Below are 24,420 nucleotides of genomic sequence, written 5' to 3'. Positions count from 1 at the left end.
AAAGTTTGGGATCTATTTTTCAAGATGCCCAGATGGAATATCAGAAGAAACACCTATGCTATTTTATAAATAAAAAAGAAATTTGATAGATATACATAATAGTAATAAAGTGATGTTGCTCAAGTCAAATTACAGATATGAAATAATCAACAATGAAGATAACACAAATAGATGTGTAATGCCCATAGGCCAAGCTTTTGTGTATATATAAAGCATATAACAAGTTTAGAGAAAAACCTCAGATGCCTCTAGTTTTCACCAAGGAGGCAAGGAGGCTGATACAAAGGCATCTCAAGGTTTCAGCAATCAGCATAAATAAAAAATATTTATTTCTCTATTTTTGTGAATTGTCTAAGTTAATTGTTGAATAATTGCCCTCTAATTCCTTGGAGTGAAAACTTGGACATCCCGTATGGCCATCTTATGTGTTGAAATTATAATAATTGTAAAAAAGGCCTTGTATAATTTGGAGTGCCATGCATGGAGGGAATGCTGGAAAAAAAAATCAACATAAGTTTGCTTTCCTTGATTCTTTTTCTAAGATTGGGTATGGTTGCTTTACTCTTGATTTTTTCAACATATATTTTACGAAAATCTTTCTCTTCTTGTAAATTGGAATGCCCATATTGTTTATAAGTAAAAATCAGGATAAGTTTTCTTTTCCTGATTTTTTGAGGATGGGATAATGTTGCCTTACTCTTGTTGTGACGTTTACACACATCGCCCCATTGCAATGGGGAACCCCTACTTTTTAGGCCCTCTCGATCTTTTGTTTTAGGTTTTTGGGGTCTTTTGGTGGCAGTCTCGTCAGTCTCTCTACTTTGTGAATGTTTAAGGGGTTGAATTGGTCAAGTCTACTTTTCGTTTGAGCGAATTTGGTTAATCTAGGGATTGTTTTGTCAATTTTAGGGTTTTTGGTCCTAGATTTTAGGGGTTTCTTTCAAGGTTTTGGAAAAACTGAACGTAGAACTGGAATCAAGACCCTTCAAGGAAACTCCCAGTAAAATTTGAGTGAATTCGGAGCAACTTTCTATTTTTTAGAAAGTTCCTATTTTTTAGGGATTTTACTGCGTCCCGGAATGTCTCCATTTTGCCAAAAATCAAACTTACTATTTTTAGTAAGTCATCCCGCATCCTGTATTGGGCTCTAACTCTGACATTTTGAAAAGTTTCTATTTTTGGAAAGCTCATTTGTGACAGGTCCCCGCAGGCAGACGATGAAGACTGAGCATACCTGAAGAATTTGTCTAAATCCGGAAGGTCAAAAAGCAGACAAGATTGATCAAAAGTGGCTAAGTGTTGGCATCCATTCCTGAAATGGAAAGTGATTAAAAATGTCCTAAGTCCAGGAGATCACTTCAAATCCACAAATGGCATCCTAAATCTAAGACATCAAAGTTGGCTAAGTCTTGAAGGTTGAAAAGTGAATTTCCATGACAAGGTGAAATCCATGCCAAAGTCTGGAGAAAAGGCGCCAAATCCATCAAGTCCTGGAATTCGTGAAAGATGTGAAAAAATCCATCTCCACCCCAATCTAGCGCCCAAGAAAGAGATAGGGCGCCAAATTGAGGTGCTTGTGGAAATCAAGAAATGCAATGAATCCTCGGCCAAGTCAAAAATCCGCCCAAGGTAGTCAAGTGGGCGCTAAAGTCAAGTGGTCGTGGCAAATGAATGATGTTATGAATTCCTTGCCTAAGTTAAAAATGCGCCCTAGAAGGAAGGATGGCGCCAAACTCAATACCTCATGGAAGGAAGGCAAAAGATGGAATTCCATCTCTGTGAAGAAATAGCGCCCATAAGTGGGTTTGGGTGCTAAAATGCTCATCTCATGGAAAATCCCCTAAGTCGATGAATTCCTCCTTCATGGAGTTTTAGCGCCCAAGCCATGATCAAAGCGCTCAAGGAAAGGGGTCTTGGAGAAATCAAACGTTGATGAAATTCCTTGATGTATGCAAGATGGCGCCCAAGGTGAGACCAAGGTGCCAAATTAGAGTAGTCATGGAGAACTCCCAAAAGTGAAATTCTTTAAGCACATGCAAATAGTGCCCTAGAGGAACCTTGGGCGCTAAAACCTCATGCCCAAGGATAATGAAGAAAATGTCAAATTCCACGCCTAGAGAGGAATGGCCCCAAGGATGAGGTAGGGCGCTAGGATGAGGTGTCCATGGAGAATGCAAGAAACTCAAAATTCCTTGGCAAGTAGGGCGCTAAAATGAATGGAGCAAGGAAAACTTCAAAATTGCCAAATTCCTCTCTTAAGTGGATTCAGCGCCCAAGGAAGGTATCCAGCTCCAAAATAATTGAGACATGGAGAATGATGAAATTCCATCATCTAGTGGATTCCATGCCAAAGATGAAATTTTCCAAGACAGTGGAAATTTGGAGGTCAGCAAAGGAAAGGAAAAGCAGAATTCCCCTCAGGGAATTTTTAAAAATTTCCATTTTTAGACAAAATCTCGTCCGAATTTCAAATTTTTTGTAGATTTGGATTCGTACGAGAATTTTCTCTCTCCTTGACCAAAACCCTAATTTTGTGGAGAATCCCTAAAAAATAGGAGATGGTGAATAATTATTGAAAATCTCTTTCATAGCAAGGAAAGTTCAAAAAACTTCATGAAAATGTTTCCAAAGTCAAAGTTTCTCTCTTGAAGTTTTCTCTCTCCAAGGGTTTCTCGCCAAGTGGCAAGCAAGTCAACACATATTGAATTAATGGCAGATTCCTTTTGCATGCAGCCCTCACGTCCAGAGGATGATGGCGCATTAATGGTTTCATGGTGGCACATTCATTGTTGGAATGTTTGACAAAGGGACGGTTGAGTCAATGCACAGCGGGGTGGTGGAGCATCTTTTGCATGTTGTTGTCGCATGCGAGAAAGGTGGACACATATGACAACATGGCAATTTTGGCATGTAGAACATTCAGTGCATGTGGGCGAATTTGGTAAAGGTGGTGCATTTAATGCACGAGTGGATGCTATTTTGAGTATTTTTGAATTAATTGTATAAGGGCATGATGGGCTATTAATTGATGATTCCCACCTTGTTGCATTATGTGTGGGGAATCTTTTAGGGAAAAATCTAATTAGGGTTTTGCATGTAATCGTAGCCTGAGGCCTATATAAAGGGGTGACCCTCCTCATTTGAAAGCAAAGGGAGATTTGTATAAAATTGTTGCGATAAGTTTTGAGATAATAATAGTGAAACATTGTTCTTTGATGGTGTCCACTTAAGTTATTTTTTCAAAGCTTGCATGGTTTCACCTTCCTCACTTAGAGTAGTAGTATAGTGCTTTGATTTCATTGAAGAATGTAATGGTGTTCGATGAATTTCCATGGTTCATACTTTTTGCATCTTGCTGATTGTAAGTTGCAGTGTAAAGTTAGTCTGAGCCCCTAAATTTGTGCTAAGTTCGATTGTGGATAGTCGTTTGGATTGCACCATTTTGGGTATTCAAATGCACTTTCTCGATTTGAAAATCCTCTAACATCCTCAAAAGATTGCACCGGTTCTTGCGGAGTTGTAGTTGATCTTGGCGAAGCAGAGCTTGGTTTATTTGGAATTTGTCCACCAAAGCACTATTCATTGATATCATTGCCCTTAGGAGTAGATTAGATCCTTCCAAACCCTTTCCCTTTTATTTTCAATTCAGTTTAGTCCGTTCAAAGCAGCAGCATCACAAAATTGCCATATCCGATGATGAAGTTCCAACCACAGTGAAGAAGTGAAAGAACGATCCAAACGTAAGGCCCCTTGGATTACCAGCAATCACATCCGCCAACTGAGTCACGTTGGTAGCATAAAGGAACCTTGGAGTCGATTGTTTGAACTTCCTGCAATCTTAGCATGCAATCACACTTTGATCAAGAGAGAGTGAAGTGAACCGTTAGGCAACTTTATTCTGTGTTCGACGTAGTCATAAAAAACACATCAACAACTCTTGGTTGTTTTCTCAAGATATGCTTTAAGAAAATCGTGATATAATTGGAATGAGAAGGTACAATAACGTATGGAAATTGAAGTAGAGTTAACTTCCACAAAGTCTGATTGCAGGTTGAAGAGAGGAGAGTGGAATTTTCTTCATTGTTTGCATGGATGGGATAAAGTTGCTTTACTCTTGGTTGTTTTCTCAAGATATGCTTTAAGAAAATCTTGATATAATTGGGATGAGAAGGTACAATAATGTATGGAAATTAAAGTAGAGTTAACTTCCACAAAGTCTGATTTACAGGTTGAAGAGAGGAGAGTGGAATCTTCTTCATTGTTTGCACGCAACTGAAAGCTAAATTGAAAACTGTTGATGTTATTGTAGCAGCAGGAGATATCATTGTTGTGTATATATGCGATTTCTTTATTTTTCTCTAAACTGTGTGTTGGTATCGCACTTTATTTACTCTTACCTTAATCATTGTCTTATAGCATACGATCACTTTATATACTAACCGGTTGTTAGTATTCTTTATTCCCATACGATTAATTATACTTATATTGGGTTGTTAGTCTATCGCAACCTTTTGTCTATAGTCGTGTTTGTTCCAATTGAGAGTCATGTCATTTCATGTGACATTGACTGGTATTTATATCCCTTGATCAAGGTTATTGGAGAACATAAGATAGGGCGGGTAACATATACAATGGTGGACATTAAGATGATTGTGAAGCTATATGCAGCACATGCGATACCTGTGAAAAACAACATGGTATCAGAGCAATTGATGGTCTTGTGCTTGTGAATAAGGTACTTCAGACTGTTGAATTCATCATGGAGAATGGCGTACTGGGAGACGTATATGGACTATGGATAGCGCTCCAGTTTTAATGATTGGCCACCATTGTGAAATTAGTTACACAACTGATTTGTGGACATGAGACGTTGACATCTAGATTTTAATACTGCAATTCATTGGAAAGATGCAATCGTAGAAGACGTCAGACTACCTTCGATGAAGTGGAGACCAATTGTTGAACTGCATGATTTGTTGAGTATGTCGCAACAGATTATCCAAATGACCTAGTAGTGGAGATCCAAGATGTGAGCTTTCATCTACACAAGATTCCTTTGCTTTCGAGGAGTGGAAAACTGAACAGAGTAATGCACGACCACCGTAGCGACACCGAGAAAGATTACATAAAGATAGACGAAATACCAGGAGGCACAGAATCAGTTGAACTAGCCGCCAACTTCAGTTACGGTGTAGCAGTAGATTTGAATGCTTTCAACATATCAGGGTTGAGATGTGCGGCCGAGTATCTGGAAATGACAGAAGATCTTGACGAAGGAAACCTCGTTCAAAACGGAGGCATTTCTGAGCTACGTTGTTCTGTCATCTTGGAGAGACTCCATAGTCGTTTTGAAAAGTTGCAAGCAGCTTTCTCCATGGGTGGAAAATCTACAAATCGTAAGGCGATGCAGCGAGTCCATTGCCTAGAAGGCCTGCGCAAATACCAGAGGTGTAAAATCATGATCATACAAGTCCCAAAGCAGGAGCCCTAGTCTAAGTCCCCGTCACTAGAGCGACATGAAAGATTCAAGCCCAGGTCGCCAACCCTCTTTGCCTCCTAACTAGTGGTTCAAAGACGTTTCAATTCTTCGAATCAATCATTTCGTGAGGGTTTTAACAGCCATAAAAGTGAAAGGCATGAGGTTCGATCTCATCGGAGCCTCCATTGTGCATTACGCTTCCAAATAGCTGCCTGTCATCTCCACAGACCAAGCAAGCTCAACAGAAGATGTGAACTTTGCAGGCGGCCTTCATTTAGTTGTGGATGTTCCAAAGGCACAGATGAGAGAACAGAGGCTGATTGTTGAGAGCTTAATAAACATCATTCCTCTATAGAAAGACACGATTTCTTGCAGCTTTCTTCTCCATTTGTTAAAACTGGCAAACATGCTAGATGTGGCGCCATCGCTGGTGACAGAATTGGAGAAACGCATTGGGATGCAGTTGGATCAAGCAACGCTCAAGGACCTGCTTATTCCTTCCCACAACAAAATTGAGACGATCTACGATGTGGATGTGATGTGCAGATTGCTGGAACATTTTCTGGTTCAAGAACAGAGGCAACCTTGAACAAGAAGGTCAAAAGGTTGATGCAAGTACTTGGAGATTCAGACGGAGTCTGACAAACCAACAAAGGCAACCTTGGACGAGGAGGTCAGGAGGCTGATGCAAGTCCTTGTAGCGTATGTTTCTTTGAGACTTTGAAACATGAGGTGAATACCCTTGTAGCGTACGTTTCTCTGAGATGGAGAAACATGAGGTGAAATCCCTTGTAGTGTATGTTCCTCTGAGACGAAGAAACATGAGGTGAAAGCCCTTGTAGTGTATATTTCTCTAAGACGGAGAAATATGAGGTGCAAGCCCTTGTTCATCTCTGAGACAGAGATGTGATTCCTTCCACCATCAGGGAGTGGCCATGGTGAATGTCATGTTGAGTGACTCCATGACAACATCACGTTGAGAGACTCTGTGATGATCCTCTTGTACTTGTGTTTATCCACCCTCTAGGAGTAGCCATGGTGGACCTCATGTGGAGTGACTCATGACAACATCACGTTGAGTGACTTCGTGATGGGCACGTGTGCACTCGTTCCCTTCCACACATGGGAGTAGCCATGGTGGACATCACGTTGAGCAACTCCATGATGAACTCTTTTCCACAAATGGGAGTAGCCATTGTGGATGTCATGTTGAGAGACTCCATGACATGGATATTTGGAAAGATATCTCCCTAGCTAAGAGGGAGTGTTGATGTTATTGTAGCAGCACAAGATATCGTTGCTGTGTATATATGTGATTTCTTTATTTTTCTCTGAACTGTGTGTTGGTATCGCACTTTATTTACTCTTACCTTAATCATTGTCTTATAACATACAATCACTTTATATACTAACTGGTTGTTAGTATTCTTTATTCCCATACGATTAGTTATACTTATATTGGGTTGTTAGTCTATCACAACCTTTTGTCTATAGTCGTGTTTGTTCCAATTGAGAGTCATGTCATTTCATGTGACATTGACTGGTATTTATATCCCTTGACCAGGGTTATTGGAGAACATTAGATAGGGCGGGTAACATATACAGTGGTGGACATAAAGATGATCGTGAAGCTATATGCAGCACATGCGATACCTATGAAAAACAACAAAAACAGTAAGAAGTACTTAATATGTCGGTGTTTGCAAGTGTTTGATTTGAGAAGTTATATGTTTGCATATAACTCTGCAAGTTTCAATATGTGTACTTATCTACGATTAAAGAAGAAATCATCAAAAGATCAAGTGTAGAGTGGCTACCTATAATGTCAAAGGTTGAAGGTTATTGCTAAAAGTCCCTAGTCCTTGGGGCAACTCTGTCAAACGTTCTATAGAAATTTTCAATATATGAAAGAGAAATCATTTGTAGTGTTTAGAAATTATTAAATGTTATTTTTTGGGTTGGTTAACAACTCTTTTTACTATATAGGATTTTATAACAGTAATTTTTAGGGTTGTTTCAATTATTTAATATTTTAGGATTATAAATTTATTTATAACTTGTTTTTAAACATTTACCCGTAAATCTGCATAATGACATGGCTGAATTTCTTATTTTCATTTGGCTTTTGTGTGACATCTACTCCTACACCTCATGCAATATGAAGTAAGAAAAACAGACGTAAAATGAAAATCTGAATTCCTCTTGTAGTTTAATTATTTTTAGGTTCAAATGTTAAATTTTAATACTTATTACTGATAGTCAAAATTGAGATTTCAGATTTTGTGTATCCTCTACTTCTACACTTTGTGAAACCTAAAGTAAAAACTAAAATGAAATCCTTGTTTGACAAAGGTTGAAGAACAATCATTCCAATTTCTGTTTATTCTAAAATTATACGCTTTGTGTGACCTAAAGTGTAAAAAAACAAAGAGAAAAATCTTGAGTCTTCTACCATTGCATTATATATATGCACTAATTTAAACTGCAAATTTTCTGTTCTGCAGTGCCACTTCAAGTTCTTAAAGGACAAGTGATGATGAGTGATTTGGGAATCCAAACATTGTAGTTGAATCCGAGAAACCGAATAAAGATGGCAGGAGTGGGGCAACTAATTCTATGGGAGTGTTAATTTCAATAGCCTTTCCACATTGTTAGAAAAATTTTGCCAAGGGTCCTTTCGATAAAAAGGCTACTTTAAAACAATTTTCTACCGAAATACAAACAAAGAAATGTAGCGCATCAGAAGGCACTACGCTATGGAAATTCTCAATTGCCTTTCCAGATTGCTAGAAAAATTTGCCAAGGGTCCTTTCGATAAAAAGTTCCCCAAGCAAGTGGCAGAGACATTTAGTGTCAATGAGAGAGACGAAGCAAATGATGCCATTGGCAAAATGTTTTTTCCCTATGACATTTCATTCTCAAACTCCTTATTATAAGAAGGTTGTAGCTAAGATAAGAAGGGCAAGGCCTTCATTTGTGCCACTAATGAAAACAAAATTGAGGACCACTATCTTAGATGAGAACTATTCCAAGATTAGCATCCATATGGAGAAAATGAAGGCTACATGGGTCATAAGTAGATGCAATGTTCTCATGAATGGGTGATTGATGCAAAGTTTTAGTTTCATATCCTAAGAAATGGTATTTAGGAGGTTGGCCTTCAAAATGTGATGCAAGTTATGACAGATGTAGCATATGTGTGCAAAGAAGATGGAGAGTTGGTAGAAGCAACATACAAACATGTATAGACTCCTTGTGTGCATGACATTAAAAATGATTTCAAGAGAATTGAGAAAATAGACTAGAATTGGATCAAAAACGTGGTTCTTGGTGCGTAGAGATGTTCCTAGGTTTATCTACAGCCACCACACATCATATTTTTGATAGGTGTAGAGACCAACTATGCCTCGTACTTCATTGTCTTAGAAAAGATGTTTGAGTCTCAGGAGAACTAAAATACAAACAGAAATGTAATAGTCTAACATTTAGGATCATTTTTGAGGTACCAAAGTCTTAACCTCACAGTATGCACATTGTTTAGTAAATTAATGTAAAATTTGATAAGATGTTATTGACTATTGTTCTACATTCCAATGTAAGGTGTGCATTTTCTTCAAAATTAATTTTAAATTATTTTTAAATAGGTGAATTCATAAAACAAGGTGTAAATTTATTTGTATATGGAATCCATAGTCCTTGCCAAATTGAGGAAGACATAAAAAAAAAATTATCCTAGAAAAATATTGTCATTAATGATACCTGCATTGATTAGATCAACTTCATAAAATTATTAAAACATGTTTAACATATAATAATAATATTACCTGGCATATCCAAATTGACAAATGACCAAAAGTTCCTCAAGGTAAAATGGAGCATAATCCTTGTCTACATTTGATGAAAGTGTTCGCCCAACAGAAAGAATGCTTTCTTTCAAACTAAAAGTGCTATCATGTTCATATGTGTGCTGCTTCCCTAAAAAAATATTGCATGGTAAAAGCTGCAATTTAACTCCTAATGAAGATGATGAAGCTCCATCTTTAAAAATATCCAGTTTCAACTCCTTTACTTCACAGGTTGCTTTTGGCATCTGTCCACCATGAATATGAGTGGTTAAATCTAAAATCATATTTCATTAGGAATTGTTTATTTAAGAAGATAATACCAGAACTGTCAAACTGCAAGAACAGAGGATGTATACGTTTAAAACAAGATGACAAGGCATGTGAATATACAGCACATATGAAATAAGCAGAAAACCCAAAGGTAGTGAGAAAGAAAGAAGGAAATTGTATTAATGTGCATGAGTGAGCAAAATAAGTCAACAGGACTTGAAAGTATATTCAGTAACAAAAGCAGGACAAAACCAAAGACCAACACAACCAAGGGAAGAAAGGTCACTTCAATTCACAAAGTACATGTTCAGAATAATATATACGAGTTTTTAACTTTTTTATTAATACGGTATTGGTTCTTTTCATCATTGAGGACAAACAAAATGGAAGCTCAAATATATGAAATTGATCCCCAGAAGTTTTTGCTGGTAATAATTCAATCATTCAAGAAAACATTCATGCTCAGAGATACACTCATTTATTTAAAATTCAGTTCCAAAATTTACCATGCTAATAAGATCTTAAGGAAAGGAAATGATTTGACATTTTCCACTAGAAGCCGTATTTAAATCACCTTTTCATCAGTATCTAGCATGACATTAAAAATAAAAAGTAATAAAACATGATACATGCAGAAAACCCACAGGCTGTGAGAGAGAGAAATTATTGTCCATGAATGACCAAACTAGGTCAATATGACCTGAAAGCATCTTCAGCAACAATAGTAGGTCAAAACCAAAGACCAACACAACCATGGTAAGAAAGAGCATCTTAATGCACACTATTACTTGTCCAGAATGATATAAAGTTAAACATGGTTTTTTATTAGTACAAAAGTCACTCTTTCCATGGTTCAGTTAGCAAAATATGTGAAATTTATCCCCAAATGTTTTTAGTGGTAATAATGTCCGTCATGATCAAGAACTACAGTTAGACAAGCCTAGGCTAGAAAGTAACCTAGCACAAGGGCTAAAACAAAGAAAGAAAGCAAGAAAAAGGTAACTAGAAGTGATTAAATTGCCAACACACGAGTACAGATATTCAATAATTATCAACCAAATCCATTGCAAAGATAAGATTTCCAAATGCATTGTCCATAACCATCCAATTAGGAAAATCAAAACATGTGACCACAACTGAAAAACAGCATTGCCATATGTTTGCAGTTGATGTCAAGCCAAAAGAACCATTGACTTCATGTTGACAACTATAAAATTCAAAGTGCAAGACATAATGATGTCCATCAAAGAATAGTCATGGCTATGGAGAATGTTGGGACAATCCTATTAGGAAGCAAAGGTACTCCCCCAAAACCTCTCCTAATACCCTATGTCAAAAAAAGTGAGGCAAAAATGGAAACTTGTACCCAATGCCTCCCCCTATAACCCTTACAACACCATGTTGGCTCCTACAACACAGAAATAAAGTAGATATATGACAATTATGAGATAAAGCAAGCTGGAGGTAGACCAAGACGAGTGTTTTCCCATTGCTCTATCTCCTTCTATATGCAAATTGGAAGCCTCCAAAAGGCACTCAATACCTGCACCTTCAATGACAATGGAACAAAAGGAGCTAATAAACCTTATAGCCCTACGGAGGCCCTGTAAGGAGGTATGCCTAGGAGTGGCAGCCTCTCAAAGGGAGAGGACTAAAAATCTCTAATTAGGATAGCAAAAGATAGAATACAGAAACACCTAAATCTCTAAATAGATAACACTCAGAAAGACCTAAATCTCTAAATAGATAACACTCTCGCCCAAACAGGCCACCTAAGAATAATATTAATCATGTGTCTACACCACCTGGAACAAGAAAATGGAAATATTGTTAGAGTGTGGCCTTTCTAATAAGTTTGTCCATTACCTCCTCCTAGGCAAGAAGGCATTGAGATAAGTCCAAGGAAAGTATCTAACAAGAAGGATCCAAACAATAGTAATGTTGATGGATTGAAGCAAATCGTTCTTAGCATACCAATTGTATTGATGCTTAGTAAGACAATGGGGCTATATATATATATATATATAAGAGAGAGAGAGAGAGAGAGAGAGAGAGACTAAAACACCCATGTATCTAATCCTTTGAATACACTTGACTTCAAAATACCCTAGAGGTGAAGGGATTAGGAAACAAACAAGACTTGAACAATAGACTAGAGATCCATTTCATTGCAACAAATCATTTGTTGGAGCATGAAAATGGAAACCTTCTCAATATGACTCACTCAATGGACCCCAAACTAGGGCCACAAACCTCTTACCTGTTAGAAAATATAGATTTAATAGTTGTGATGAACAGTAGTAGCTTAAGGGGATACCCAAAAAATGTATTCCCAAAATGAGGAATACCACTTGCAAAGACACTACAATGAGGCAAGCCCTAAGCTACATAATGATACAATAAATCATGAATCTAAATACATATAATTTTTCACCATCGCCACATGCACTCTTTTGTAGAGGAATTCAAGACTAAGACTTTAGTACTACTAATATTAATCACAACCAAGCATAGCTCACAAAAGAGAGCAAGAGCATCAAGTTGTGTTTGTTGGCCATCAAGAGAGTGAATCGTGACTCCATTGTTGACAAAAAAGTTGTACAGCACATGCAAGTCCGAAATTGGCAAAGAAACATCTATCTAATAGAGTCTCACTATAGAAAAAATGAAAGAATCAAGAATATCATCTCCATGCAACATCTCAAAAAAGTAATAAGTAACTAAGTCAAAGGCCTCTGTAAAGTCATAAAAAAAAAATCAAAAGATAGTGGAAGACCATTGACAAGCCTCCTCAACAATAGAACAACTGTTCTCAAAACATGAATGTTCTCACACTGAAATTATCACTCTTCAAGAGCTCAAAAAGCTTCCCATCACTTATCAATAGCATAGATCGTGGATGACATATAATTAATCTTGATAGTCATTCAGTTATTTGGGTAAAATAATTCACTAATTAAAAATGGCAGGGAACGTGCGCTGTCAGCAAGAGGGTCAAAAATGAGGGCAAACAATTTCATTAAATAGCTCTGCCATAAGGAAAGAAAGCTGATCCACACCATATTTGACTATTTGAGATTAACTAAGCACCATTTTGGCCATTTTTCAGCCTATCATGTGAAGATTAAAAACAGTTCTATAAATTTACAGGTTAAAAAAAAACTTGCAAGCAAAGACTTTAAAATCATATTAAAATGTGGTTTTGCACGATAACTCTTTTTATATTATTTAATTTTAGCTCCTCGACTTAAAAGAATTTCCCTAAAGCTAGAAATATTGAACTTCCATAATCAAAATAATTGTAAATAGATTTGTACAGTGAATTGTTAAAGAAATTTGAGAGAACTAATATTTTTTATCAAATTATGTGATCTTTTTTAAAGTCGTACAAAATGGAAAATAGAACCCCATATAAGAATAACTCTAGTACAATTAAAAAAAGTTAGACTAACTAGCAATTACAAGCAAACCACTAAAAACAAGGCAATATATGAATTTAATCGTTTTCTTTTCAATCTAAACCCTTGTTCCTTGGGGACACAACCCCCAAAAAATCATGGAGTTTTCAAAACGGGGTCGTCTAGTATCGGCTCTTTAGCTTCCGTTCTTTTCTTGCCTTGTTTGCTGTCGGTGACTCTTCATGTTGCTACAGCTGTCGGTGAAGGTGATGAGGGTGCCGGTGAAGGTGTAACTGTCCATGCCTTTCCCTCTCCCTTTGTGTGACTCTTCACTGGAAATTCCGATATGTTATATAATATATTGATTATTCTTCCTTGTCTCGTGTTCTTCTTCTTCGGCAGTTTCAATATCGGCTTCTCTCCTTCATAAAAATCATGTGATTGTGTTGACAGATCAGAGATATGATGTGTTCCTTCTGCATCCAGAGTTTTCAGTTATATGAAGGTTTTTCAGATTGTATGCGAGATGTATCATCTGAGTTCATTCTTATGATTGATTTGTAGAGAATCAAACTCATATTATTGTGATTAATAGTAATCTGAGACTATCATCAGTTGTATTCTTTTCTGAGATATAATAAAGTTCATTTTGAGTGGGCTGGGTTTTTCACCCTCAGGTGGAGGGCTTTCCCAGGATAAGGGCTTGTGTATTCATGTTCATTCTTTATTTTCTGTTCTCAGTTTTTCTATATTCTGGTTCAAGTTTTAACACATCTACCTAATGTTGCATGTATAAGCTAAATGTCATTATTTGAGTCTTATTTTCAGTCTAACTGTATGTCAATCCTAGGAAGTTCTGATATGATAGATGTTGTCATCCAAGTCAGAAATCTGTCCAAGTGCATGAAAAGCGATGAAGTACTGTTCATCTGAGGTAAGTACAAGAGGAGCACACTTTTAAGAGAACAAAGCTGGGTTTAATGACACAAAAATTAATGGAGATCCCTAAAGTCAGTATGTAAAGATTTGAGGTGTCACAGTCAGACCTGAATCAGCATCAAAAATAAGTTTCAAAATGGCACAAATAGGAGCCTATACAACTGATAGCAAACATTTAAATGACAGCACTAGTGAAAAGCATGCGTAAGACATGTTTCATCAACCTTAACTGGCAGAAGTGGGCATGAGACGCACCTAATAGGATGATTAAGAAGTTTTGGTGACAAGGGTGAATAAAGCAAGAACTTGTGAGTCATTGAAGTGACACAAATGCTTCAATCTGTATTAAGTGGCAAAGGTACCCAAAACAAGGGCCAAACTGTCCTAGTGACAAAGATGCATACAGGGCATGCCTGGAGGTTGGTTGATTGTCTTGTAAGCAGCAGGTGCACTTAAAGCAGGCACCTAGGAGATGATGCTAATGGTTTCAAGTGACAAACATGAGGAAATAGGCACCTGGTGCATATGTATCAGCGTTTTAAGTGACAGGGTTGAAGGAATAAGCACCTAAGTCATCCTTTGAGTGACATATGTGACTGTGTGGCACAACTGAAGTGTCTTAGGTTTTTTTTTTTTAAGTGACCACAGATGAAAGGGAACACCTATATGCATTATGACCAATCTTTAAGTAGCAATAGTAGCAAGATCAGGTGCTTGCATGTTTTTCAGTGGCGTGATAGAAAAGCACACCTATAATCATGGACAGCAGTTTACTGACAGTACTATCATAAAGAGACCACTGAGTGTTAAAAAATATAAATCGAGTGGCTACAGCAATGATGAAGAATGCCTAGAGCAGTCTTTAAGAGTCAAAGTGGCAAAGATAGCAGAAATAGGTGCCTGGAGAGAGAAACACATGTAATGTGTCAAAGAGAGGGAAAGGTGTGCCAGATATGTATAAGACTTCTTCTGAAGGCATCTGCAACCACCTACAACAGCAGTTTCACAAACAGCAGGTTTCCTTTGAATCGTTTCATCTAAACTGGAGTCGCAACATCTTTCAGCTTCTCCCATCAAAGTTCCTGCAAGAGTTTCATGTATGATGTTGATCTATGGTCAATACCTACGGTGAATTGGCAAGCTTCCAGTAGAAAACTCAAGGGTTTCATGTTTAGTGCCATCCATGGTCAATGCCTAGCATGATAAAACAAGCTTCCAATAGAAAACTGTATAGAAATTTTTGTATCAACATTTCATATCACAGTCCATGATCTAGGAGATGAACAATCATGAACGATGATCCAGATACCAAAATCTAGAACAATTTTTCCTACCAGAAGCTTATTAATTCATCATAATGGATTGTGGAAATATCAAGTCTTTGATACCAGGGGTTTCAGGGGCAGGTCATGAGCATTTTCAGTTGATACAAAAAACTTGCATACAATTTTCTACCAGAAGCTTGCTAATATCATAAATTCATAATGGACGGTGGAAATTTGAAGTCTTTAATACCAAGGGTTTCAGGGGCAGGTCATGAGTATTTACATCTTCAGTAAAGTGTGTTCTAAATATTTTGGCAAGTGTTCAGCCATGATGTGGCAGCAATGTTGCTGTCATCAATATCTGACAAGGGTTCAGGATAGGGAAGATTTTATCATTGCATTCCAGTCTTTTCTCTTCAAAAGATGATTTGTCTCGTGAATGTTTTAATCATTGACAACAAGGATCTAGGGCCCAAAACACAAAATTGTCTTGTTTCTACAGAAGAGTTCAGACTCAAGTAACTAATATCATTTGGTAAGTCTCATGGGAGGTTAGTGCATCCATTTTTGGCTGTGGCTATTTATAGCAGTTGTAATTTCTAGAGGTTCTTTTTTTGGACCAGAGATTAAGGCCTAATTTTAAGTTGCCTTTAGTTTGATTTTATTTTTTATTTCTTTAGATTAGTTCTCACTTTAAAGTACTTTATTTCCTACTTTTCAGAAGCTTTAAGCATGTGTACTCTAAATTATTGATTTTATATTTTTGGGGATAAAAATAATGATCATGCTAAACCCTAAAAATTGGGCCACTTGACCTATAAATAAATGTTTTTAGCAAAGAAATTCTTAATGCTAGTTGACACTGCACTTATGCTACTGAAATATTGTTCCACCTATTATTGTGTTTGCATAATTATGTTTATTAACTCACTGATTAAACTGAAGTTGAATGACAACATCAACCTTTATATTGTTGTTTGTTCATTTAGGTTGTAGCTTTGCATACAATTTAAATGTTTAATTCATGCAATTATGTGTCATCCTGTGTTGAAGTAATCATTCTTTTTCAGATCTTGTATGCATCAGATTGTTGGTCTTCATTTTATCCAGTAGGAAGGCATGGTCATTTGTGCAATTAGATTAGTTGCCTTTATTTGAAATCCCTAAAATCTTGCTTGTCCGACAAGATTTGTTTCCAGTCTTGTGATTGTATCTGAGACAGAAAAGCAGGCAGACAGTTAGTTATTTCTTTTATGCAAAACCCCACAAGAGAATCGTTGAATAGTGTGAATAACCATATATTTTGTCAATAGCTTAGTGCCTAGGGTAATTTAGTCTTAGGGAGCTTCCCCTCATAATTTATAGAAGAAATTCTACCTCACATATAGTTCCAGTTTGAAACACTAACATGACTTAGAATTCACTTTTTAGCACTAGTTGCAATTTCCATTTTATAAATTTTTAATTGCTATTTTCTGGAACACAAGGGTCCTAGACCAAGATCAATACCTAGTTTAGAGCAATATGAGTTCAACCAAGTTTTTCACAAAACCAAGATCACAAGACATAACTTTCTCAGAATAAAATCATAATAATGCTCCTCTATAATATACAAAAAATATAAAAAGTGTTATTGTTTAATATGAGTGTTTATATTTGACTATCCATGTGATTGGTTACTGGGTGGTTGAGGTTGGTTAGAATGTAACCAACAAGAGCATCCCAATGTGAAGAGAGATATGACCTGTCAAAGATGTTCATGAGTATCCAAATTTGAAGACAAACACACTGCTGTTGAAGAAGCCACATAGGACTAGTGCAGCATGTGGGAGAAAAATCAAAGGGTCAACAAACTTCAGGTCTAATATACTCAGCCATAAAAAAAAATCAAGCACTGCCAATATGATGTCAATAATGTTGGAGAATTTGCTGAAGCCACCTTCCCTTTCCTCTGCTAATCTACTGCCAGAGATTTGACTCAAAATTCAGATTTGATTTTTTTTTGAAGTCAGATTTTATTCAAAAAACAGTTCAAATTCATCAGATCTGGAATTGGAGTATTTTAAGGTTAAGCAGATTCTGAAGTGCTCCACTGTGAAACACATTGCCAAAAAGAGGCCTGCTAAAAATTCAAAACCTGCGAGAACACTCAAATATCTGCCGTCTGCATAAACATATGCCAAAACTGAAAAGGAAAGAGCCCTAACGAAATACAGTGCATTTGTTTGAAGAATATAAAAGTTATTAATAATTAGAAGTCCTTAAAGATGTGCAATTGAAATATTTGAAATCTTTTCATATCCCAGGGTTGTAGTGCAATAATATAGTTAAAAACAAAAGTATGTAAAAAAAATTATTGCACTAACGAAATTTTTTAACTTCTTTAAAAGCATTGAAAATATTCTAAAATTTTAAGACAATATTTTTGTTATGTTACATTGCAAAAAAGCAGCACCTAGGATAAATGTTTAACTGATTTGTTAAACAAGTAACTAAAAGTTAAAGCCACATACAATATACATGAAAAGAACATGGCTATCAAAGTTAGCGGATAATGGATGATCAAATTACCTTCACAATTAGTTCTGTTATATTCACTGAAAGATATTTAATAATATTCGTGACGAGCATCCATTTCCCACGACTTGCAGACCGAGTCCGCTGTGTGCCAGATGTATGCTTTCTCTCTTGTGGATGTCTAATAACCACTTCTAGATCAGACAAAAGAAGTTGTAGTTTCGGGTCCCTTGAAATCATGCTTTGTCCCAACTTGACAAGTGACTTGCGAAAGCTCAGTTTAATCTCTCCAATGGCAATTGATTCAACTGCACCCTGCAATAAAATATTCATCAATGAGCCTCTTTACATTATAACCTACACAGCATTCAAAAGTTGTATGTTTTCTTTCTAATAAGAAGCATGAAATAGATAAACGGGATGAAAAAGTGAGTTTAATTCCCAAGACTTGTTCTTTATAGATTTGTACAACACTACAAAAAGAAGACCAGTTAACCAACAAATAGTCCTCATACTCTAATATATTTCAATTCCTTGGGGAAGCCAAGTTTTTAAAATCTTCCACATGGCAAGAAGATAATGGTAACTGCTAAAAGTTTCAACCAAAACTTTCACTAGACAATTAACATGAGTATACGAACCCCATTAATGTATCAATAAGTCAATCTACTTTTTTCTTCATTGGCCAGCAAGTTGCAAGAACATAATATATCATTTGCGATGTCAGATGGAATAACATAATATATTCTATGGAGTATAATATATCATTTGCGATGTGAGAAGAAAGATCCATGCAGATATAGAAGAGAGCCCCATGCTGTTGATGTTAGTAGCGGCGGGAGTTATCTCCTAAGTTCAAAATCATCTATAACTATTGAAGCCAACTCAATATTTATGCTGACTCAGTCCAAAACTCACCTCACTTTGAAAGAGGCCGAGTCTTCATGAAGAGTCACCGTAACGGGTATATATATATATGTTAGTTTCCTCCTCATTGGGGGTAGAGTGTAGAAGACAAGCAGGTCGCTACATAGGCAGATCGAATATATAGTTAATCTGCATTATCCAGAAAAGTAGTGCTTGGGGGAGACAATAGCAATATATCGTCTATGGTTGGGAGGGCAACAATGATATGTGTCATTCCCTGTGGTTAAATGAGCACACCCTTCAACATGGTATCAGAGCAGGCATGATGATAGGGGTTGAAGAATATTTTGTGCCTATTAGTGTTACAGATTGCAGCGGCAGATTTGTTGGCAGCTTCTGACTTCTTAGACTCCATCATTAAAGTCTGAGATAAACGAGGAGAGACAAAGATAGTTGTTGCTAGAAGTTCTCATTGCCAGTTTGCATAAGGCGTTCCCTTCATTACAACAGATTACATCTCTTTCTCCTTCGTGGCAGATTACCATCGCTAACAGTCTTTTTTTGTTCAGAGAAATTGTGACAACCATGAAATAAAAGCAAAGCTGCAAATATGTGTTGAGAAGGGCACTCGATCATAGTGATTTTGGCATTACCTATCTGAATATTGTTAGAATCCTCTGAAGCGATGAAATTAGAGGCTCCATCATTCACTGGCCCGAGTCAGATCTAACAATTTCTTGGCTTGTGTTTTTTTTACCCAGTCACGTAAGAAGTGTGTGGATCGGGCCGCAATATCCTGGACTGGTGTATTATGGTATTATGGTGTGTTCACTTTTGCCTCTTGAACATTAGATTTCCTTTAAATTGTTCTTTTGCATTGCCTTTGACTCGGGCCTTGGCCTGTATCGAGGGGGCTTCATTCCGGTGCGAGGTGAATGTAAGAGTCATTTTCACTTTGATAGGGGTAGAATTGAAGTGCCTGGCCAACAGTGAGCCTCATACATGTGTGACACTCCTGTGCGTAGGATCTTGGAGGAGTTTCTTTTTCATCTAGATGAATTCACCAATGAATGTGGCTATCACTATTAACAGGCTTGCAGCCATGGGACTGAGTTTGTGGCTGGAGACATCTCTCGAAGAGGAAGAACCCATACAAATTATCATTACGATTAGTTTCTTCGAAGAGGAGTAAATAACATTCAAACGGAGTCTGACAAAAGAACAGAGGCAACCTTGGACGAGGAGGTCAGCAAGTTGATGCAAGTACTTGGAGCTTTAGAGGGAGTCACATTATCACTTGTTAATGCATTTTTTTCTCTAAGACGGAGAAATTTGAGGTGAAAGCCCTTGTTAATGCATTTTTCTCTGAGGGGGAGAAATTTGAGGTGAAAGCCCTTGTTATTGCATTTTTTCTCTGAGATGAAGAAATTTGAGGTGAAAGCCTTTGTTAATGCATTTTTCTCTGAGGGGGAGATATTTGAAGTGAAAGCCCTTGTTAATGCATTTTTTCTCTGAGACGGACAAATTTGAGGTGAAAGCCCTTGTTAATGCTTTTTTCTCTGAGACGGAGAAATTTGAGGTGAAAGCCCTTGTTAATGCATTTTTTCTTTGAGACGGATAAATTTGAGGTGAAAGCCCTTGTTAATGCATTTTTTCTCTGAGACGGATAAATTTGAGGTGAAAGCCCTTGTTAATGCATTTTTTCTCTGAGACGGATAAATTTGAGGTGAAAGCCCTTGTTAATGCATTTTTTCTCTGAGACGGAGAAATTTGAGGTGAAAGCCCATGTTAATGCATTTTTTCTCTGAAACGGAGAAATTTGAGGTGAAAGCCCTTGTTAATGCATTTTTTCTCTAAGACAGAGAAACTTAAGGTGAAAGCCCTTGTTAATGTGTATTTCTCTGAGACGGAGAAATATGAGGTGAAAGCCCTTGTAGTGTATATTTCTCTGAAACAGAGAGATATGAGGTGTGAGCCCTTGTTCATCTCTGAGATTGAGATGAGACGTCATGTTGAGAGACTCCATGACGACATCACGTTGAGAGACTCCATGATGAACTCTTTGTACTTGTGTTTCTTTCCACATATGGGAGTAGCCATGGTGGACGTCATGTTGAGAGACTCCATGACGTTATCACGTTGAGAGACTCTGTGATAAACTCTTTTCCACAGATGGGTGTAGCCATTGTGGGTGTCATGTTGAGAGACTCCATGACATGGACATTTGGAAAAATACCTCCCTAGCTAAGAGGGAGTGTTGATATTAGTAGTGGCGGGAGTTATCTCCTAAGTTCGAAATCATCTATAACTATTGAAGCCGACTCTATATTTATGCCGACTCAATCCAAAAGTCACCTCACTTTGAAAGAGGTCGAGTCTTCATGAAGAGTCACCGTAACGGGTATATATATAAGTTAACTTCCTCCTCATTGGGGGTAGAGTGTAGAAGACAAGCAGGTCAATACATAGGCAGATTGAATATGCAGTTAATCTGCATTATAGGCAGATTGAATATGCAGTTAATCTGCATTATCCAGAAAAGTAGTGCTCGGGGGAGACGATAGCTGTATGTCGTCTATGGTTGGGAGGGCAACAATGATCTGTGTCATTACCCGTTATTCTATGGAGTATAATATATCATTTGCGATGTGAGATGGAATAAAAAGTGTGAGGGGAATAAATTGTATATCAAGAAGACACACTCAACTCTGCATATAAAGGTTTAAGAAGACACTCTCAGCTCTGCATATGAAGGCTTAAGAGGCAGATATAGAAGAAAGATCCATGCAGATATAGAAGAAAGCCCCATGCACATATAGAAGGAAGATTATACAGATATAGAGGAGAATGTTAATACAGATATAGAAGAAATGATCTTGCAGATATAAAATCTATGCAGAGATAGAGGAGAAGATTATGCAGATATAGAGGAGGATGTTAATGCAGATATAGAAGAAAAGATAATGGACATATAAAATCTATGCAGAGATAGAGGAGAAGATTGTGCAGATATAGAAGAGAGATTTATGACAGAACTTGTGAAGCAGAATATGAAGAATTCATAAGCAGATTTATGACAAAGATTTGAGCAGATATTTATAAAGAATATGTGCAGATCTTTGTAAAGAAATACATGCAGATTGCTGAGTGTTTCAGGGCAAATTTATGAGTGCATTCAATATACTATAATAAAGGATTTCTGGCAGATTTGTGAAGAAAAGTGCATAGAGATTCAAAGGGGTTTATGTGCAGATTTAAAAGAGAGATTCAAAGAGGTTTATGCGCAGTTTTTAAAGAATATTTAAGAGCAAATTTGTGAAAGAAATGGAATATGCTACAGAGTTGTGAAGGAAATACAATCAAAATTGTGAGAAGAAAAATATGTTCACCATCTGTTGAAGAAGCAACATAGAAAGTGGAACTTTGATTTGGAAGTTTGTGCTTCCTATAGGAGGGATTGGTGTCTCTTACTAAGTTGGTGCTCAGGTGTTGGGGTTGGTGACTCCAATAGATCCGTGCCTATGAATTCAGCAGATCGGAGTCTCCTGTGGGTCAGTGCCTACAAAGTTGTAATAAGATTTTATATAAGCAATATCATGCTGTGGTCTTCTCCCATAAGGATTTCCACGTAAATCATGTGTTCTACTTGTGCTGAATAATTGTTGCATCATATGTTATTAATATTGTGCACTTGATATGCTTATGGTATTAAATTTGAAAAAAGTAGAAAATAGTATTATACTGATTCACCCTCTCCCCTTCTTAGTATAATCGTGTGCTCTTCATAGACAGCCAGCTGTTTGACCAGAACAAAAAGTATATTGGGCATTAATTGTTTTTATTATTGTACAAGTATTTTGTAGGCATTTCTATTTTTTATTACAACAATATTGTTTTTGGCCTATGGTTAAATGACAAAATGTCCCAAATGAGAAGATACCATACATAAACATTGGAAGACCTTCTATTTCACTTAAGGTTAAGTTGAGATAACTCATGAAAATTAACTGCATCACGGCTCAAATGAAGTATCTGATGGATCATTGATTGCTTCATCAAAGCATAGTTGTGATGACTCATCGGCCATTGATTTATAGGATCAGTTGAGGTAGCTCGCAGAGTAACTCATGGACCATTGGTTGCTTAAAGACACAGTTGTGATTACTCATCAACCATTGATTTATGTGAGGATCGGAAGAAACAATTGGATGCCCTATTTTTATTAAGATTGGTTGAGGTCACTCACGGGACACTAACCAATTGGACACTAAATTGATATCGCTTATGGACAACTGATTTGTTTAAGTTTCCATGAAGATAACTCATTGACCACTGATTTATTACAGGCCTATTTGATGTCACTCATCAGCACTTGATTGGTTGAAGCATAGCCTATGCAAATTACTGACCAAGGACTTCTTAAATCTCAGTAAAGGAAACATATGAGTAATAGCTATCACAATCAAACCATGTTGGAAAATTATTGTCATTGATGTCAAAGGTCAAACAAGGGCAATGCCATGAGAGAATTGATGGAGTTTGGTGCCAATTATAGGTAAATTTATTTTGCAAGAATCATATCTGTTTTGGTGCTCAAATAGGAAGTATTAATTCAAAATTCAATTGAATACATAACTTTTTATTCATTCCGTGGGCCGACCTTGCATGGAGATTCACCCTTTTAGGAGTTCTAAATTAAGTATAAAATTATTTTCTGTTATTAAGGCCAACTCCTTTTTGATTTGGGCACCCAAATTGGAAGTTTAATTAAATCAGCTTTGGGCCAACCCTATCTTGTGCCCAAGTTTTTCTTAAAAAAGATTTAAAAATAAATAAATTTAAAGGAGGCCAACTTGGTTGTGTTATGGTAAATCGATGTATTAAACAAAGGAGACGAAGGCTCCTTAAATAGATTTACAAAGAGGATGTTTCTTAATGAAACACTCATTAACTGAAAACAATTTGTCCCTCCTTGTAGCCAAAGATACCGAGAACAGCTTCTGAAAAAAAACACTTGTGTAGATAATTGCCCTAGCAACTCTAGGTGCGATCCACAACAGCTGCAAGAAACCACGATTTTTTAGGAGAAAATCGAGCAAAACCAAACACAATTTTTGAGGTGAAAAATCGATCAAAACCTAGACACTAAAATATCAACGAGTAGCTATCACAAAATCCGAGACACGGATCAGCATACAAAACTTCATTTTTTAGGAAAAAGGTAAAACCCAAAAAAATATTATTTTAAAGGAAAAATTATAAAACCCATCCAATGATTTTTTTCAGAAAAAAATCATATAATTTTTTAAGGACACAAATTATAAAACCCATCCAAATTTTTTAAGGAAAAAAAATTATAAAACCCATAAAACTCGACCCCAAAATGCCACGATTTGCATTAAATACTGCAGTGAAAACCACAAAACTGCAGAAAAAACACAGCTCGATATTCGCAAAGAAGATACGCAAATAGAAAAACGAGCAAACAAAAGCACAAGGATGGATCGCATGAGGCCAAAAAAACCCTAGGTCAGGTGGGTTATTACAAGACGTCGCAGGATGTGTGCTAATGAAAAACACAGAAACAACCCCACGTTCATGGACAGAGCCATAAAGTCTTATGTCGAGAGCAAAGAAAACGCGAAAATCGCGTCTTCGTGGAAGACTGTTGCATGTGTAGAAGGAATCCCTCAAACTAGAGCACGCACGAACAACTCAGTCACATAAAACAACAGAACACAAACCAGTGTCAAAAAAAAACTTTGAACTGAAACCCTCGAACTGCAGAAACACGCGAACACAAACAAAAAACCCCCGACAGGTTTTTCATTCCACAAAAA

The 24,420-nt window shown here is 36.8% G+C and overlaps 1 protein-coding gene across 1 annotated transcript in view; it reads right to left on the bottom strand.

Moving 5' to 3' along the window:
- LOC131033478 (protein SABRE) overlaps nt 1-24,420 on the bottom strand; it is a 278,075-nt gene that overhangs the window by 200,240 nt on the left and 53,415 nt on the right. Inside the window, exons 3-4 of the mRNA XM_057964713.2 lie at nt 17,768-18,028; nt 9,304-9,569 (exon numbers count right to left, since the gene is read on the bottom strand). Of these exons, the coding sequence (XP_057820696.1) occupies nt 9,304-9,569; nt 17,768-18,028 (527 nt within the window). The remainder of the gene's footprint in view (nt 1-9,303; nt 9,570-17,767; nt 18,029-24,420) is intronic.

Source organism: Cryptomeria japonica, chromosome 9, assembly GCF_030272615.1.
Source record: "Cryptomeria japonica chromosome 9, Sugi_1.0, whole genome shotgun sequence".
In the NCBI taxonomy this organism is placed as follows: Eukaryota; Viridiplantae; Streptophyta; class Pinopsida; order Cupressales; family Cupressaceae; genus Cryptomeria; species Cryptomeria japonica.
Note: the sequence above shows the minus strand (reverse complement) of the source record. Positions and strands in the feature narration are given on the sequence as shown.